Consider the following 18348-nt stretch of genomic DNA (forward strand, 5'->3'; position numbering starts at 1 on the left):
CCTTATTTGCTTAAAAAACTAATCTTTTTCCTGGGGTAAAACCTTAACCAGGGGAATCTACTTCCAAATTCACCCACTGAGACCTTCTATGTTTTTATCTAGCTTCCTACTAACTGATTGCTACCTGTGGTGGAAGTCTTTGTAAGTAGAGTTTGCATTGTTTCTATTATTAGTACCCAGCGAAGGACAATGAGATTGTAACATACAATTTCAGTGGCCCTCCCTAGGGAGTTACCCGACCGGGAGTCCCTCTCCCCCACAATGTTTCTTCCTTTCTGTCCCCAGCGGGGGGCAGGAGGTTGGCAGCCACTCAGCCAATGAGGAGGCTCGGAACGGGGTAATACCCGCTCCGAACCACCACACGGCTGGAGGCTGCCATCCTCCCCTGCTGGGGATCGAGGTAATTGTTCCCTCCCCCGCACTCCCCAATCCAAAGAATCCCCTCCCCGCCCTCCCAACCGCACTTACCTTCTTTTTTGTCCATTTCGGGAGCGGACGTGCTGGGAACTATTCTGTCCGAGCGTGTCTGCTCCTGAAGTCACTGATGAGTATGAACGCAACTGGTATACCTTATTTCCCTGGGTCTCATTTATCATTAGAAAAGTGCCCCTTACTTCGACTGTTTTTTCTCAATGTAACTCATGCATGCAAGGAACGCTTGAGATGGGTTGTACGTGAAACGAGAAGAATGGGAAGAGGAAGAAATGCCCACCTTTGCGCCTTTAAGGGACCTCTCCTGACCTGCAGGATGCTGCTTAATGGGCAATTCCAGAGCCAGACCTGTACCAGAGACTGTGTGAGGGAGTGGGAGTGGCCCCTGTTCCTGTCTCCCTAGAGTGCAAGAGTTGTCCGTATGCATTGGTGGCCCTTTCCCTATCCCGGTGAATACCAGCCTTTGTCCTGGCCATGTCTCTCTTTATCATCTTTGAGGTGGTTACCAGGAGGCATCCCTAGCCAGACAAAAACAACAAGGACTACAAGTAACACAATGCCCTTGGGTGGAATGAACAAGACTGAGCCCTGAACAGGAGGGGAAAAAGTGGTTGCTCTGGTGTAAAAAGACTATCACTCCCATAGAGGAGATGAATGGGAGGCTCAACACCTACCACACCACTCTCCAGAATGACTACAGGGGAGTAGTGAGACAGCAGGAGCATAGCTGGAACTAGCAAGGGACTACATGTTCCAGGGGAGACCAGTAAACACTCTGCACACTCTTTTTGGACAAGGACATACCGAGAACAGGCGGGATCAAGGGGACAAACGGTGCCAAGTCCACATGGCAGACTGGACAGAAATCGAGATTGAAAAGGGGGCAGGACCAAAGGCCCTTAGAAGACTTTCAGGGAAAATTCTAGCTCATAAGGGGAGGAGTTGGTAATAGATCAGAAAGCGACTGTCCGAGAGAAGCAGTTGACTCGAATACCAATTTTTATTTTTAAATGTTTTTATTGGCATTTAAGATCATACATAAAGCAGTTAAGCATAGGTTATGGATCGTAATATTGATTGTGTGACACATTCGCCAATTGAACAACAAGTGACAACAAAACAACAATAACAACAACTTGGACTGTCCTCTCTCCTGCTGTTATAGTGCGGTCCACGCGGCACGTGTAGGCTCAGTATCGGGGCCGTCGTTCTCCGTGCCAGTCTTCGGGGGGTAGCGGCAGGGCGTGCACAGGTTTGGTGGTCTCATCAGAATGGCTAATTTGCAGTTCATGCCATAACGCTCTGCTCAGGGGGGTTTGAAATTTTTCGAGAAGATCATGTCTTTCATGAGGGCCTTCCAGGACTCTAGTGTGGCACTCACATCTTCTCTGCCTCTGCTGTTCCCCTCCTCCCAGGCTCTGGTTTCTGCGGCCGTCCATCTCTCCGTTTCCTTGATCCAGGGTCCAAATCGTGGGCCTGCAGGCGACTTCCTGGCCATCGCTATTGTTCTCTTCGCGAGTATGCACGCCATGTCCATAAGTTTGACTAGATGTCTGATTTTACTGAGTCTCGGGTAGGTGCCCAAGAGGATTTCCTTGGGGGTCCATTCGTACCTTTCCAATCCAGCTTTCCTGCAGGTCTGTTCGGCAGTTAGCCAGAGCTTCTGTGATCTGGGACAGGTCCAGAACATGTGAATCATGTCGGCGTGTTCAGAGGAGCACCATGGGCACGTCGAGGGAATACTGGCGTTGAAAGTGGATATTCTGTGCGGTGTCATATAGGTCCTGTGGAGGACGTTCAGCTGAATCATCCTGAACCTGGCGCTCCGTGAAACCTCCTTCGGTTCAAGCAGGGCCCGTGCCCATTCGTCCTCAGTGATTTCGGTTCCAATGTCAGCTTCCCACTTCTCCTTCAGGTGCACACTTCTGGGGTTAGATCGGACGTTTATTTGGGCATATAGTCTCGATGTCGGCTTCCAGCCGTCGCTCAGGTTGTACATTTCCTGTACAAGAGGGTGTGTCTCCGGCTCCTCGGACCATGTGCTCCATTTTGCCTTGGCTACATGTCTCACCCTCTGGTACCATAGGAACTGGCCTGGTGAGAGCCCGTCTTTTAATTGAAGCGAGTCAAAGTCTCTGAAGGATCCCTCGTCGAACAGGTCTCCCCATGTGTAGAGACCGCAGGTCTCCCAGCTCCTCATCATTGGTAGTTCAAGGGGGGTCTTGCAAACATCAGCCAGAATGGGGATTTCATGCATGTAGGGGTGCTGAAGACCAAGCAGCGATTTGACCTTTTTCCAGACCTGTCTCCCCAGCGTCACTATCATGGGTGGGTCGGGGGGTCCCACCAGTGAACTCCATATTACCTCCTTGGGGTGCATTGGCATGATCAGCTGGTACAGGAGGCCAGTCTCAGCCGAGGGCTCATCTGAAAGCCACTTGGTGACATGTGTTAGTTGTGCTGACAGATAGTATCTCTGGAACTCAGGCAGTTGAATGCCGCCCTCAGCCTGGGGAAGCGTGAGGATGTGCAGGGCGAGTTTGTGCCTCTTCTGGCCCCATAGGAAGTCTCGAAGCAGGGATTCCAGTTTCCTGAAGAAGGGAGGGGGGATATAGTACGCAATGTTGGTGAAGTAATAGAGGAACCTTGGCAGTATTATCATTTTGGATATTGCAGCTCTGCCCATCACCGAGAGGGGAAGTTTCGACCAGAATTTGATGGACCTGCGTACCCCGCACAGTGCAGTTTCAGTGTTGCGCTCGTGAGTGGAAAGTGGGGAGTGCGCGATGGTGAGGCCCAAGTATCGAAAGGCCTCCACCTGCCATTGAATCCCAATCTCGGGCAAATCTTCGATGTCCTTCCCTCTGAGTCTTGCAAGGGGAAAGGAACTTGATTTCTGTCTACTAAACTTTATCCCAGAGTATTTGGCGAAGTTGTCGAGGATGTCCAGCGCGGTGGGTGCGTTCTCTCTGGGGTTCCGTAGATATAGAAGGACATCGTCGGCGTACAAGGAGATGATGTTATCTATTCCGCCGATGTTGATGCCGGAGTCGAATAGCTGCCTCCTGAAATAAATTGCCACTGGTTCCAGGCCCAGGATGTATAGCATCGGCGATAATGGGCACCCTTGCCTGGTTCCCCTTTGGATGGGCCAAGCCTCCGACACCATACTTCAAGTCTTCACCCTCGCCACCGGATCGTTATAGAGGACCTCTACCCACCGGATGAATTGTTCTCCGAGTCCAAACTCCCTCAGGGTAGCAACGAGCCATTCCCAAAAAATTGAATCAAAAGCCTTTATGGCATCCAGTGAGAGCACAGCTAGGTCTTCCTGGCGCTCCGCTGTTTGTGCCATAACGTGTTGTAGCCTTCTTAGGTTGGCAGTGGTGTTGCGTCCTGGGACGAAGCCGTTCTGGTCCTCGTGTATCAGGGATCCTATTACCTTCGAGAGCCTTTTGGCTAGTATGGTTGTGAGGATCTTGCCGTCGTAGTTCAGCATCGACAAGGGGCGGTACGAGTCACATTCATCGGCAGGTTTACCTGGTTTAAGCATTGGTATTATGAGGGTCTCTCTCATGCTGCTCGGCAGGGTCCCGGTCTTCTATGCCTCCGTGTACACATCATGCAGTATCGGTGTTAGGATCCCCTCATAGGCCTTGTAGAATTACGGGATAAGGCCGTCAGTCCCAGGGGTCTTGTTTGTGGAGAGGGACCGGATCGCCTCCGATATGTCCTCCAGTGTGATGGCTTCTCCCAGCGCGTCTCGTTGTTCTTGGCTTAATCTGGGTAGCTCGATCTCATCCAGGGTATCTCTGATATCCGCTTCAGGGATTCGCTCGTTGTGAGCATATAACTTGGCGTAGAAGTTAGAAAAGACATCGTTAATTGCTTGTTGAGATCACTGCGTTATACCATCCTCATCTTTGATCTCTCTGAGGGGCTGTCGTGGGTTCTCCTTCCTGCATAACCAGGCAAGTATCCTGCCTGGCTTATCTGCTTCCTTGTGTGCCTTGAGAGTCCGTGCAGATAAGTCGAACTTGGATAGTCTTTCCCATGCAGTCCTGGAGTCCTCTCTAATCTCCTTCACCCTGACCTCACTCGCAATGGTCGGGGGTAGAGTTCCCTCTAGGTGCCTAATCTCTTCTTCCTTGTGCTCCAACTCCCCTCTCAGTTTCCTCCTGATCCCGCCAGCTTCAGCTATTATCACGCCCCTTGTTACCATCTTCATAGCTTCCCACAGCGTGCTCCATTTCTCGACTGATCCCGTGTTGATTTCTATGTATTCTTCCAGTTTTTCTCCTAGGGTCTCCTTAAATGCGGAGTCCATCAGGGTTTCCGTCGGCATGCGCCACATCGGGATGGGGGGCCTAGGGCCCTTCAGGCAGAGCTGCATTAACAGAGGGGAATGATCTGAAATCGACCTGCCCTGATAGGACGCCGACTCAACTTGGGGGATTAGTTCGCTGGCTATGAAGAAGTGGTCAATCCTGGTGTGCAGGCCGTGAGGTGCGGAGTAGAAAGAGTAAGCCCTGTCGGCGGGGTGTAGGTCTCGCCAAATATCAACCAAATGTAGATCTTCCACCGCGTTGTGTAGGGCACAGGAGGCAGGATTATTGAGGGTGCGTGGGGTTGCAGTCCTGTCTAGCTCCTCGTTCATCACGCAATTAAAGTCTCCCCCCCCACAGGAAAGTGGCCTCCCTGTGGTGTGTGATTCTGGCATACAGCTGCTTGAGATGAGCCGGAATGCCATGTTGGGGGAAATATGAATTCACGATGCATAATCGGAAGTTCTCCAGCATGCCCCAGACTATGACATACCTTCCCTCTTTGTTGGCCTCCATCCCCATCTGGCGAAATGGTATGTCCGGGCTAACCCATGTGTATACGCCTCTTGCGTACTTCGAGTAGGAGGCACCACTGCCTTGGCTGCCCCAGTAGCCCACTAGTTTGTCGGTGACATCAGTTGTGAGGTGCGTTTCCTGCAGGAGGGCAATGGATACCCGTTTCCTTCTCAAGTATGAATGTATACGGTTCCTACGCAGGTAGGATCCCATCCCTCTAACATTCCACGTGATTATCTTGAGTCGTGTTGCCATCGTTCAGCTTCGATTATTGGAGTGGAAGGCTTCACGCCTGTCTTGCAACTTGATCGTGCGTTACCAGGTGTTTTGTCCCGATGCAACTGTATGGAGTGATAGGCTCCAGCCTCTGGCCAGTGGTCCGCTATAGTCTGATTAGTGGTCTTCATGAGGAGGGCAGTCTTGACATTAACAACAACTACTAAACTGGAACTGGTGCGCCCAGCTACTGCATCATTCTTGCGGTGCTTGGGTGCTCTCGGGCCATCGGAACCCATCCGGGTGTCAGGCTCGAGCATGGTCGGTCAGGCAACTGGCCTGACCTGATCTATATGTGGGGGTTGGGTCCTGTGCCTGGTGTGAGGGCCAAGCGAGGGCCGCATTAAAGTTGGCTATCGGTAGTGTATGTTACTTTCTTGGTTGCTTGAAGTTGCAGGGAAGCTACGTTCATGTTGCTTACGTGCTGCGGGTTGGTTTCATTTTCAGCTGTCCTTGGGGTGGGCCTCAGTTCCTTCAGAGAGGTTGTTATCCTCCATCCACATGTTAGCGGCCGCAGGGGACTCCAGGAAGATTGCACGGCCCTTGTAGATGACTTTAAGCCTCGATGGATAGAGCAGCATGTATTTTAAGTTTAGTTGCCTGAGCCTAGCCTTAACGGGCACAAACGAGTTCCTTTCCCTCTGTACCTTCGGGGTGTAATCCGGGTAAATGGTTATTTTGGCATTGCCGCGTTCAATGGCGCCCATCTCCCTGGAGTACCGTAGGATGGTTTCCCGATCTTGGAAATTGAGCACTTTCGCAATTATTGGGCTGGGATGCGAGCCCGGAGGGGGCCTTTTCTGGAGGGACCTATGTGCTCTCTCCACGGCGAATCCTTGTGTGAGTTTTCCCGCTCCTATCTCCTGTTGCAGCAGGGATTCAATGTACGCTGTTGGGTTAGGACCCTCGTCGCCCTCCGGGATGCCCAATATTCTGATGTTGCCCCGTCTGGCCAGCCCCTCCGCCTCCTCGGCCCTCGCTTCAAGAATGGCGACTTTTCTCTCAAGGTCCACAACTTTAGCTTTCAGTTCGACATTGCCTTCTTCCGTTTCCTTTAGGGTTGTTTCATTGTTGGTCACTCTCTCCGTGAGCTTCCTGGCATCGTGGCGCACCAGCTGGATGTCAGATCGGAACTCATCTATTTTTGAGTCTATATGTGTGCGGAGTGACGCTATGGCTTCTAGCACTTGAGATTGGTTCGCTGAGGAGTCCGCTTCTTTTGCTTGTGGGGGATCTGGGATGGCGGGGGACGGAATGGTGGAGTCTTTACACTTAGTCGTGACATAAGTGTCCATTGTTACAGGCCTAGTCTTGTTTCTGGAGCCCGTGCTGAAGTCTCCGCCCCAGCCCTGGCTGTTGGTCTTGGTAGAGGGTTCCCACAGTGGTTCTGGTGTTACCCCAGTGCTGCGGCCCAGTTCTGGGGATGTCCAAGTTAGGGAAGCTGGGGTTTATAGTGCTCAGCGTGGGCCGGGGAGGGAGCACTCCCGGCACTCGTCCGTGGCAGATCGGGGCGCAGTGCGGGGTTGTGGCTGCCAGGGACTGTACACCCCCCAGCCCCTCCGGCTGTAAGGTGTCATGCACCAGCCCTGGAGAATTGCTAGTCGTTGGAGATACTACTAAGATGGCGGTCTGTTACATTCTATCGGTCTAGTTTATTCCAACATGGCCGACGTATTCTATAACTAGCGGGCCATAGCAACGCTCGGCGCGTTGTATCGTTTTCGTTACGTGCCCAGCCAGTCGCTCTCAGCGTCTAGCTTTCCATCATTGCCTTTTCGTTCAGGTCCTTTGCTTACCTACCTACTTTCCCTGCACTAGTGGTGTTTTCAGGTTTTCAGGTAAGGTGATTAGGGTCTTATCTTCTGTTCTTTCTTACACGACGTGTTCTACCAAGCGTTTTCCATGTAAGTATTTTTCCCGTCTTTTTCACTCAGTCGGCGCTTCAGCGTTAGCATTTCGCTGTGAGCGTTTTCGGCTGTTCATAATTTTCTGTCCATTTCCTTACCTCTTTCTTTCCAACTTCCTTTCTTCTGTTGTTCCATTCGTAACGCCTCTCCGGTGTTCCGACGGACCGAGACCTCCCTTCAATTACAAGACATCGAGACCGCACAACACTGGAGGTGATATCCTGGTCTCACCGCCTTTCTCAGAGAACGAGTTCAGCAAGGTGTGGACATTCCTCCTACGTGTCCGGAGCTCCGCTGCTGCAGGAATCAACATCTCCATATAATTGCCGGACATCAGTATTCCACGGACACCTGAATACTGATCGGGGTTTTTTTTGCCAGGAGGCTTTTTTCCCCATTCTTTAGGGCGTGCTCCTCGGGTATTCCCTCGGTCTGTTATCACCCAGATCATGGAGGCTACCGAGGGAGCGCGTCCATACCTTCGACAAAAAAGGAGAAGAAGCCAGCCGTAGGAGAAAAGGTCAAGAAGAAGAAGGCTGTAATCAGGACGGGGGAAGTACAGGAGAAGACAGGTGAGGAGGAGTTGGGGAAGGCTGAGACAGATCGTGACATAAGGTCCGCCGTAAGGTCCGCGGTGCGTCTCCCCGCGGGGTTCCAGGGTGTAGTATTTGGGCAAGACGGGTCGTGGGTGGAAGGGTCTCAGTGTCCGGGGTAGCCCGCTGGGGTGTGCTGGTGTTGCGTAGTGAGCGTGTTGCGCTGGGCACCCCCTCAATGCCACATCCCGGCCCAGATTTCGTTCATGCTAGTGGGCGCCTTATTGGGTGACGCTCCCCCCGGGTCTCCTCACCTCAGGCTTGCTGGGTCGCCACTCGAGGCCTGCCGTTGCGATGCGCTCTCGTCTCGTGGCTCCTCCCTGAGGCCCCACTGGTCCTCCGCTGATGCAGACTCCTTCGGAGTCGGGCTGGGACATCCGGATTCGTAGCTGCTATTTGGCGTGTTGTCGGTGGCTTATCCGGCCCACATGTCGGTGGGGTGTTGTCACGCAGGCACCTGCCGTTGGGGCTCGAGCAGCCCAGTGGTCACCGACCCCTCCGGAGGGGGGATCGCGGGTTCCTCTGTTCTTCCTTCGCTAGCTGCTATGGAGGTATGGGAGCAGAGGCGGCCTCCTCTCGGGTCGCCGCGTCTTCACGTGGCGGTCACCATCTTGGGCCCAGGCAGTTGCGGGAGGCAGGGGAAGTGCGGGCGGGCGTATCAGCGGTTCGCCGCTCCGATTCCGCCAGCGATTCGGCACACCTTGTGGCAGGTCGGTTCCCACACCTACACAGCGGCTTGTAGTGTCAGATGGTGTCTGCTTCGCACCAATACAGGATCGTGATGCAGCGTCTCGGCCGGAGCTCAGCACATCAGCGTCCGTCCGCCATCAGCTTCAGGCCACGCCCCCTTGACTTGAATACCAAATGGGACCTTATAGAACTTGTTAGATAGGAAAGGGAGGCCAATAAAAAGCCAGGAGTGTCATTCTGCAGTGAAAAGTGCTTATGTGAGGTTTGAGAAGGTGAAGGATGACGAAGAGTCCCGGGATCAGTGTGAAGAAAGAGGAGGAGGCCTTGAAGGAGAGTTTAGTGTGTTTGGAGAGAGTGAAGATAAGGTACTGGGATTGAAAGAATGGTAGCAATGTTGTTGTATGTTTCGATGTAAATGAGAGAGGACTGAACTAGGAATAAGATCTGTGAAATCTCGAGCTATGCAATCCACACACCTTTGAAAAACCAAATACCAACTAGCGCAGGTGAATACATTAAGAAGAGGGCTAATAAACAACATGTTTGTTCACTCTCGATAAACACAGAGCACGTAGAGTGAAGTTCGCTACAAGCGAGTAAACATCACTCTGAAGGAAATACATAAAATAAACATGAATGTTTCACCCATAACTATACTCAAACGAAAGCTGAGGATTGTGTTAATTAGTATGGATCATGAACAAAACTGGGTTGATATATGCACATTAAAATATGCAAACAGATATGCACTGTATGACCCCAACTACTTTATATATGGCAGAATTCCCTTGTCCATACATATATAGATCTTATCTATTAATGAAATTCAATTTACAGCCACCTATGGAAATACTTAGAGTGAGGATGGGAATGCCTCACTGTAAATGCACTTCTCATCTGTGCACTAATTCAGTTGAAACGATCAAGCACTTCTGCAGAGGGATTACACTAGTAAAGAAGCAATATGGAAAGGGTTGAGGAAGAGGGATAAGAATAGAGTAATCATAGTCAAACAAAAAAAGTAAATAAGAATGAGACAGAGAGGGAGAGAGAGAAAGGAGTAAGATCAGTGGAGGAAGGAGGAGTGAGAGGTGTCTAAACAGGAGGGAGAAGGAGAATACAGAGGAGTAGTAAGTAAGGGAGTAAAGTTAAGAGGATGGTAGAGCATAGAGACTTCAGTAGTGAGAGGGGGAGTTAGACCAGGAGGGAGGTGGAGAGTGGAGACAGGTGAAAGGGGAGAAGTGATAATAGACAAAAGAATGTTAGAGAGGCAGAGTGAGCAATGGGGGGAGAGGCGGAGCATCGGAGTGCCAGGAAAGAGTAAGGACAGCGACTGAGGGACTGTCACCAAAGGAAGGGTATGCCCAGACCATCAGACTAACCCGGTGCAGTACACCTAGGAATTCCCTGACGGAGGGAGATGGATAAGGCTATGGCCTCCAGTTCTTCCAAGATCAGGGACAGCCCAGCCAGTAGAAATACTCTGGCTATAGTGAACCAATCTTGTAGCAAGACTTTTTGGAGTAGGGAGGTGGGAGCTGTGGAAATAAAATACAATGCAATACAATGCAATTCACTGGTGGAAAAAAAGCGTGCACAATTTACACATTGGACAGACAACGAAAGCATAGTTGACTTTTTCTACGCAGTGGCCAAACCTTTGCCGCTCTCTCTCTTACCTGTGTTCCACGTGTGGTTGCAGTGCGCCCAGGGCAGTGTGGCGGTGAAGGAGCTGAACAGGTAGAATATTGCCCAGGCCAGGATGACGATGTAATAGATGTTCAGGTAGGATTCGATCACCTGCGAGGCATAGCCAATGCCTGCGGAAGATAGAGGAACAGCAGTGAGGTGTTTGCCCCACTAGTTTGCCATTTGCGGGCAGGAAAGTTCATCCAAACGAAATGCCAGGGGAGAGCAGATAGCTCAGGGTATGGGATGGGCCCGGGAGTGGGAATAAGGCTGTCATCCTTATTCCCCACAAGGATTCTTGGTGGAAAAACAGTGATCATTTGGGTCATATTATATCAATACAAAATGTACCCCGCAGTGTAGCAATGAAAAATAATGCATAACTTCATGCCCTCGATGATGTTGCGAAAAATATTGCTCTCAATATTTTTTAAAAATTTGCCAGGGAAGACGAGCATGAAAGACACCTTAGCACTGTAGGACAATCCCAACACACTCCTTTTTGGAAAGGCCCATCCTTGTGTTGCATGCTGTTGCCCACTATGTGGCACTAGCAATGGCAAAGGACATACAGCTGAGTGGGCCTTGACCCCCTTCTGCCAGATACGTCAGGGGCTGCGGCAGCTCTCCACCACCACATCAATGGACCCAGAGGCTGAACCGCACCCGGCAGGCCACCGACCTCATGTTAAGTTTACCACTCTGGTCGTTTTTTTTTAAAATTTTAAATATGTTTATTTTAAACCAAGGCAGGACACTTTACAAATCACATTGCACAAAGATTTTACACCAAATTCTTTCTTTTTCGCTTGTGTTCCCCCCCCCCCCCCTTCCACATTGCTCCAGTGCTGCTCTGGTCAAATTAGCATCATGCAATAGAGCGGGACTACTAAATGCATTCATACACATGCATTGATTAGACTTGGACTCAGAAGGCGGCTTCCTTTATCCAAGTGTGCGCGTCTGGTTATGCAGACGTGATGCTTCAAGTGCACTTAAAGCGCTCTTCTGCATCACCGGACCCGTAAGGAAACTGGTGGATGCAAATGGTGGGAGGTTATGCAAGCTTGCGGTATGGCATGAAACGTATGGTCATATGATAAGCAGTGTGGCAAAGGCACCATCTGCCAAGGGCACAGTCCTTGATTGTGCCCTATGCGGGGAGAGGAAAGAGCATGACCCTAGACTGTGGTGGGCGTATAATGTGGAAGAGGCATGGCACTGGGCTGGGCACTTTGGATAGCACGCCTTGTGCTGTTTCATGTGGGTAGTGATTACACGGCACTGCCACGAGCTGGCACTGTGCCCTTTTCAGGTGAGGAGAGGTAATTGTTTTAGGAGGTCTTATACTGAAAGCAAAGCACATGAATTACAATGTAAGGATGTGTGTGTGTGCCATGTTTACCTAATTCCATGGGTGCTGACATGCAAACAAGCGCCTCCGGCTCCACTCACTGTTACTGCACATGATTGTCAGAGAAAGGTGAGGTTCTTTTGCAAACTGATTCACTACCCTAAGTCACTAAAAAGAACACGAATCCGGTAGTGGGTCTATTGCTCGACCAACAACCACAACAATTCTTTTGTTTGTTTTTTTTAATCACATTTTACCACCAAACTGTAGATGTTGGTGTTCAGGCAATATTGGTGGGAGCTTGAAGGGTAGTGGTGTGCCTCCAACTTGTCGGGGGGAAATTCTGCCGGGGTCGGCCGGGCCGTCCGCAGACCTCCGGGCAGGGAGGCCCCAACTCCTCCCGTATATCCCAAAAGAGATAGAGTATGAGACACGCACAAGAAGCAAGGTGACTCTGCTGTTTATTAAACACAAACGGCAGGGATGGGTCAAGGATCATACGCGTCTGACCTGACACACACACAATCGTGGGCTCGCAGGCCCTTTTTACCTTAGTATGATGCGCTACTTGCGTCATCTCGAAAAGTTAGCAAAAAACCTATCGCCACTCTTAATTGGTTGCTCGAGTGGTAGGGTTAGTATAGCATACGTATAGAGAACAATATTAGTGGGTAAGGTGGGTCAGGTGATATATCTGGGTTGTCCCTACAATTAGATACATGAGAATTGTTACATGAAGACTACTAATGATTGGTCAATGTTAATGGCGTCAGTGATAAGAGCCCCATGTTCTGATTGGTGCGTTCGCGAGCCTCCCTGTCTGGGACCATCGCTGTTCCCAGCTCGCGGTGCATCTGTCATTTGCAACAATGTTTCACTATGAGTACGTGTAGACAATGTGAAGACTTATTCATGAGCTGGAAGGCCGACTTCTCCCACTGTCGCAGAGGCCCATTGAGCCTTTCAAGTGTATCTGCCTGTGTCTCGTACTGAGGGATCCAGACGCCTTCTTTCTTCTGGGCTTGGCATCCTGTCAGGTTCGGCTTGGTCACGTGAGGTGGGACCGTGTTTGAGGCAGACTTTTCACCATTAATATTGTTTTTCCACTGTACACTTAGTTTAATTTTGCAGGTGTGACCTTAACGTTGGTGTGCGGCATGCGAGGTTGCAACATCGTGCCCTTGATGGTCTGCTTTCGGAATGTGGGTTTGCAACATTACGACCTTGGCTGTCTGCTCTCGACGGGCTCATTTTGCAGGATCAGCAACTCGACTCTTGTTCTTTTCACGTTCATGGGAGCTCTTACTTGCGGCCTACTTAGGCCTGGTGTATAGGTGGAACCGTTTGGTGCACAGGCGCTTTAGGTTATAGTCTCATATTGTCTTATGACCAGTATCGTGTCTTCGTTATAATTCTCATTATGGCACCTAGGTTTAGGAGAAGCGTAAGCAAGCTCTTTAGATGAGTTCATGGTGCGTCTTGCGTTTCTGCATTTTGAGAGCCTAAGTGGAAAATAATAAAGATGCACGTCCGTGAGTATGTCTGTCGCCTACGTCATAGCACTGAGTATATTCTTTGTGTAGATTGGTGCGGGAGTGTCCAGTGTGTACATTGGCACAGGTGTGCTATCCGTTGGCTAGGTCGTCATGGCATCTCTAACGACGTATAGTTTTTAGTCTAGTTGATCCATGCCGCAGGCATCGTCATGGGCAGGGCGGGCTGCTGGGCAGGCAGATGGAAACATCCTTATGTTCCTGTACCAGGGTATCTGGTCGTCTGGTAGATGGGCAAACTCTTCTCGTGGCGGGTGCTTGGGCCGTGAACCTTTAGGCCAGGCGCGAGAGGGGGAAGATGGGAGCCTGTTTTTCCATTTTCCCACTTCAGTGGGATAGAGGGGATTGTGGGGCGAGGGCTCCCACACATTATGTGGTAAAGAAATGAGCAAAATTATAAACAAAGACAAATTCAAGCAGTTTATTTCGAGCAATGGACATACATCTAAAACTTCAATGAACCCCTTAAGTGCTGACCTTTAATCAGGTCTATGCAAAAAGGACGAGCATACTCGTCCTTGGCATTTCATGCCAGTGTTCCAACATAAAATCCTTATCATTCACCAGTTATGGTTTGCTATAGAAACATTTCTCTCTCACTATGTACCCCTGAAGACATCCAGATGACATAATTGATATTTTTAAATGAATCAGTACTGGCCATGCCACACTGGCGATAGCTGCAGTTCAGAACTTCCCCAGCCTAACCCGCCACTTTTGCTTTCCAACGGACATGGGGTACACAACTTACCAAAAGGAATTTGGAAATATAGGGCCTCATTACACGTTAGGCGGTAAGGGTTTACCGGTACCGGTAAGGCCACCGGCACCGGTAAACCCTTACCGCCTTACTACGAGTTCCCTTTGCGGGACCCGACCTTAACGGCTGGTTTTACCAGCCGTTAAAGTAGGGTGCCGCAAAGGGACCTTGGAGCTAATTACGGTGCCGCAATTTGCGGTACCATAATTAGCGCCTTCCACATTCCCATTATACCCTATGGGGGCAAAAATGGTAATGGGGAAGTGCCTTGGTGAATGGGGAATTACTGCCACTGCTCATCTTGGAGTAAGGCGGTAATTCCGACATCCACCAAGGTGGATACGGTAGAATACTGGCGGCAACCATGGCGCTAATAGCGCCATGGTTACCGCCTACCATGTAATGAGGCCAATAGACTGCTCTGGGGGTTGGGGAGTCTTAACCTGAGCTAGGGGAAGGCGACCGAAACACAGTCTCTTGGCAGGTGACAAGAGATGGGCAGTGTATACGGGGGATAATGTAGGGATGGGCAAGCCTTAAAGTGCTCATGTCGAATGCCACTCTGAATCTTTGAAAAAAAAGTTTAAATGGGCTTGAGCCACCAAGCCTCGCTTGAGCCAAATCGAGTCGGGTCAGTAAATGTCAGATACGGCTCAAATCAGTCCGAGCCAATTTGGGCCATACATCACTATGGCTCGAATTGGGGTAAAAGACTTGCAACATCCACCCTTGTGCATCTCATCACTTCTACCCGAATAAAAACCCTGTGCCCTATTCTCAAAGAGTGTCGGAAGATGCACTTATTCACCCCCTTTGCGCATTTGCTCATTCTAGGGATGGGCACATTTTTGTTTAGGCTATTAGGATGCAGAGCCCCTATAAGCTGAAACTATTGCATTAGAGTACAGGTGCAGCTAGGGAGAAATGGCATATGAGAAGGGGCACAAAGCTTGAAGGTGTCGTTTGGTTCTTTGCCCACCCATTGCCATGCTAATCCCTATGAACATTGCCACCAACTTCCTGCCCCCACCCCACCCTCATGGGAACTCTTTCAGCTGTTGTAATCAAGCCTTACCATCAAATGTTGCACTTAAAGTGCCCGACAGTGTTTTGTCAAAGCGGCCTTCTGGGAATGAAAGACTTCATTGGGGCTGTAAATACACTACTGGTGTAATAGAAATGTATAGACCAAAGGTTTGGAACGCACTACCATTAGACATGCGAAGCATTGAGTCACTTGGAATTTTTAAGAAAAGATTGAAGACTCACCTTTTTAATTAATCCACGTACTGTTTCTACCTGATTACTTCCCCTCAATAGCTCTCTACGCTGGTTCCTTCATTATTTGTGTTACTTGTTGTATATGTTTTGTAGCGCCCTCACGCCTTAGGGTCTATGGCTGCGCTATATAAATGTAATAAAGTACAGAAAAGTCTAGTTTCAGGCACTGTATTTATAAGCATTATGACTGTCCTTCACTGAAGTCTTGTGAAAAACAAGTATTAGCAAAGCCAACAGTTTTGGCTCATGTATAGGTACTAGGCATTTGCCAGGCACCACCGTTAGATTTCCCATTGTCACCTGCTACCATCAATGGCCAGTTAGTGGCACTGTGGCCGTGCCTGGCAAGTGTTTTTCCCATTCCTACACAAAGGCCAAAACTGTTGGCATTGCCAATGATTGTTTAATTTGCATTCACCTTTGTGCCCTTGTTGTATCATTTCCTTAGACACGAGTAATAGTGAATTCCAGGATATTTGTCCAGTATCCTACAATTCAGTATTACCAAAGAGCTGTACTCGAGCCGAGTAGAGGGGAGTTGAACTATGAAATACTTGAATTTCTACAAGTGGCTCAACCAGTTTGACATTTCTTTTTAATTATTTGCAGCATCAGCTCCAAATGGTTTGAATCTTTTGAGCAGAGGCCAATCCCCACCATTGAGATAGGTTTGAATCTTTTTCAAGCCAGTCCGACCATCCCTAGAGTTAGCTACCCTTTCTCAAAATTGCTCCAACATTTATTTGCCAGCCACAGGGCAGAACATCAAAGGTCAAAGGGCACCCTGGACCCCCTGTACAAATTTATGGTAAACATAGGTTGTTATATGGCCTTATAGACTGAGGGAGGGGTTATTTTCACAGGATAATTTACCACCATGTTATGACCAGATGCAATGCCGAGAGCCATAAATTGGAGGAAGGGTCATTATCCCAAGCGATAATGGCCGCTCTCAAGGTATATAAGGCTATTAGCATATGTTGGTAGTAGCAATGCATGTTGTGGATTTTGTTTTTTTAATTGTCTTTTGGTTTACATGAAACCTTTCACAAATTAATCCAAAAGTAATATGAAAAAACACATAATGCACACATAAATGAACATGATAGAAAGATTATTTCAGCAATTAAGATCCATCATATTTAAAAAACGAACCAATACAATTATTAAAGATGTGTTCGTTACCCACATAAAAAGAGACCAAAGCAAGTCTTTGGAATGGACTGTAGAAAAGCTGTCCAATTTCTTCTGGAAACCAGTCGATCTGTTGGAACACAAGGCTTTACCATCCATAATCCAATCTCTAAGGCTTTCAATGGTGGAGGAACATTCACAAAAACGACAAACCATAGGAGAGATATTATTGCCAGATGGCGAAGTCCAATGCTCAGTTCTTTCTCTAGTGTGGAATTGGTTCAATTTGAAATGTAGGAATACCTGCCTATACTTGTAACAGGGAAAGCATTTGAGATTGATAGAAAGATCACCCCTCTTCCGGGGAAATCTGGCATATTCACGGAAAGATGAGTATAAGGACCAGGACTCAATGGCCATTCTCCAATACAGGTGCGTAGGAGACACATAAAATCTGGGGGGGGACAGGGGACACCTTGGGGACTTTGTTTCATTTATTTATTGTGCTTTAGTCAAAGAACTCCACTTTTCACAACATTAACATTAAAATAGCAGTACATATTAAATTACAAATATCACTGTATAAAACAAGAGAAAAGAAGAAAGGAAAACAGAAAAAAATTAAAGGATGCAGCAGCCAAAGAACATGTCTTTATTGTTGCATTTCTGGATTTGTCATCTGACTATGAGCTCATGGTAAGAGAGAGGAAATAACAATTACTTCCAGTGGGCCACAGCTAGGACGCCAGCTCGTTAAGGGGCAGATCATCTGTAAGTGGATTACTGCCAAATAAAGGAGTTGCAGCCTTTTCTACCAACTGCAAGTTGCTACTTTTTTTGTGTGGGGCAAGGAGACATGTGTGTCTCTTGGAATGGAAGGATGGGGGTTTCAAGGAAAGAGAAAATCTTGCTTGTACCTCTGAGTAAGCCCTGTTATTGGAGTAAAGGGACCAGGTGTGTGATGTTGCTGCTTTGACTGTCCTCTAGGGGCGGGGTACAGCAAACAAGGAGGATGAGCGATCGCAAGCCCACCCCCTTATAAGCACTCCCCAGGTCCGCGGCCGGATGCGTCGGACACATAGGATGCCTAGTAGGTGGGGTGTATGTGGACTCAGGGGGGTGGCCAGAGGGGCAGCCGGCTATGTGGGCTGCCCCTCTAGCGCTCCTGTGAGGGCCTGGCCAGCCTCTCACGATGAGTCTGGTCCCTCTTATTCCATCTCATGCTGGCTTTAGAGCCTAGCCTTTCTTTGCCTTTGTTATTCTGAATGCAGAGCTGGACTCTGCTCCTTTCTCGTCTAACATTTGCTGCAAAGCCTGATCTATTTGATTCTCTCATATGTTACTAGGACGTCAGAGCATGGGTCCTCTGCCCTGTTAAACTATTCAAAGAGCTCCTCTGGCCTTTCTTTGCCTCTCCCTTGTCTCACTGCCTGCATGCTTAATACATACCTCCTTGCTAGAACACCCATCATATTCTCCCTAACACAGCAATGGCAGCTGCTATTTGTTCCGTGTCTTAAATTGGCCTCTTATTTCCGCTTTACTGTCTGCCGGGGAAAGGCATTTGCCAGTCACTGTCATAATGGTTCTACCTGGCCATAAGAGGGCAACAGCTAGCCAACATTGGAAGAAAATGGGCATATTATGCCAGAATCGGGCAACTGCCTTCCTAATGCCTACACAAGAGACACGACTCTTGCCTTTGTTTTTAATGTTAATTCAGTGGATGAAGAAATGCGAGAACACACATATTGCTTATAAATGAAGGGGATAATATCACACTTGGTTAAATCATTTTGATCACGCCAGGAGCTTATTTCCAGCTGCAATTAAGTGAT

General features: G+C 49.0%; 1 protein-coding gene across 3 annotated transcripts in view; it reads right to left on the minus strand.

The window, feature by feature from the left end:
• Window positions 1–18348, minus strand: part of SLC6A12 (solute carrier family 6 member 12) — a 525985-nt gene that overhangs the window by 106007 nt on the left and 401630 nt on the right. For all 3 annotated transcript variants that reach the window (XM_069628586.1, XM_069628587.1, XM_069628588.1), the window contains exon 4: window positions 10419–10559. In XM_069628586.1, the coding sequence (XP_069484687.1) occupies window positions 10419–10559 (141 nt within the window). The remainder of the gene's footprint in view (window positions 1–10418; window positions 10560–18348) is intronic.

This window comes from Ambystoma mexicanum, chromosome 12, assembly GCF_040938575.1.
Source record: "Ambystoma mexicanum isolate Mex_15411 chromosome 12, UKY_AmexF1_1, whole genome shotgun sequence".
Taxonomy (NCBI): domain Eukaryota; kingdom Metazoa; phylum Chordata; class Amphibia; order Caudata; family Ambystomatidae; genus Ambystoma; species Ambystoma mexicanum.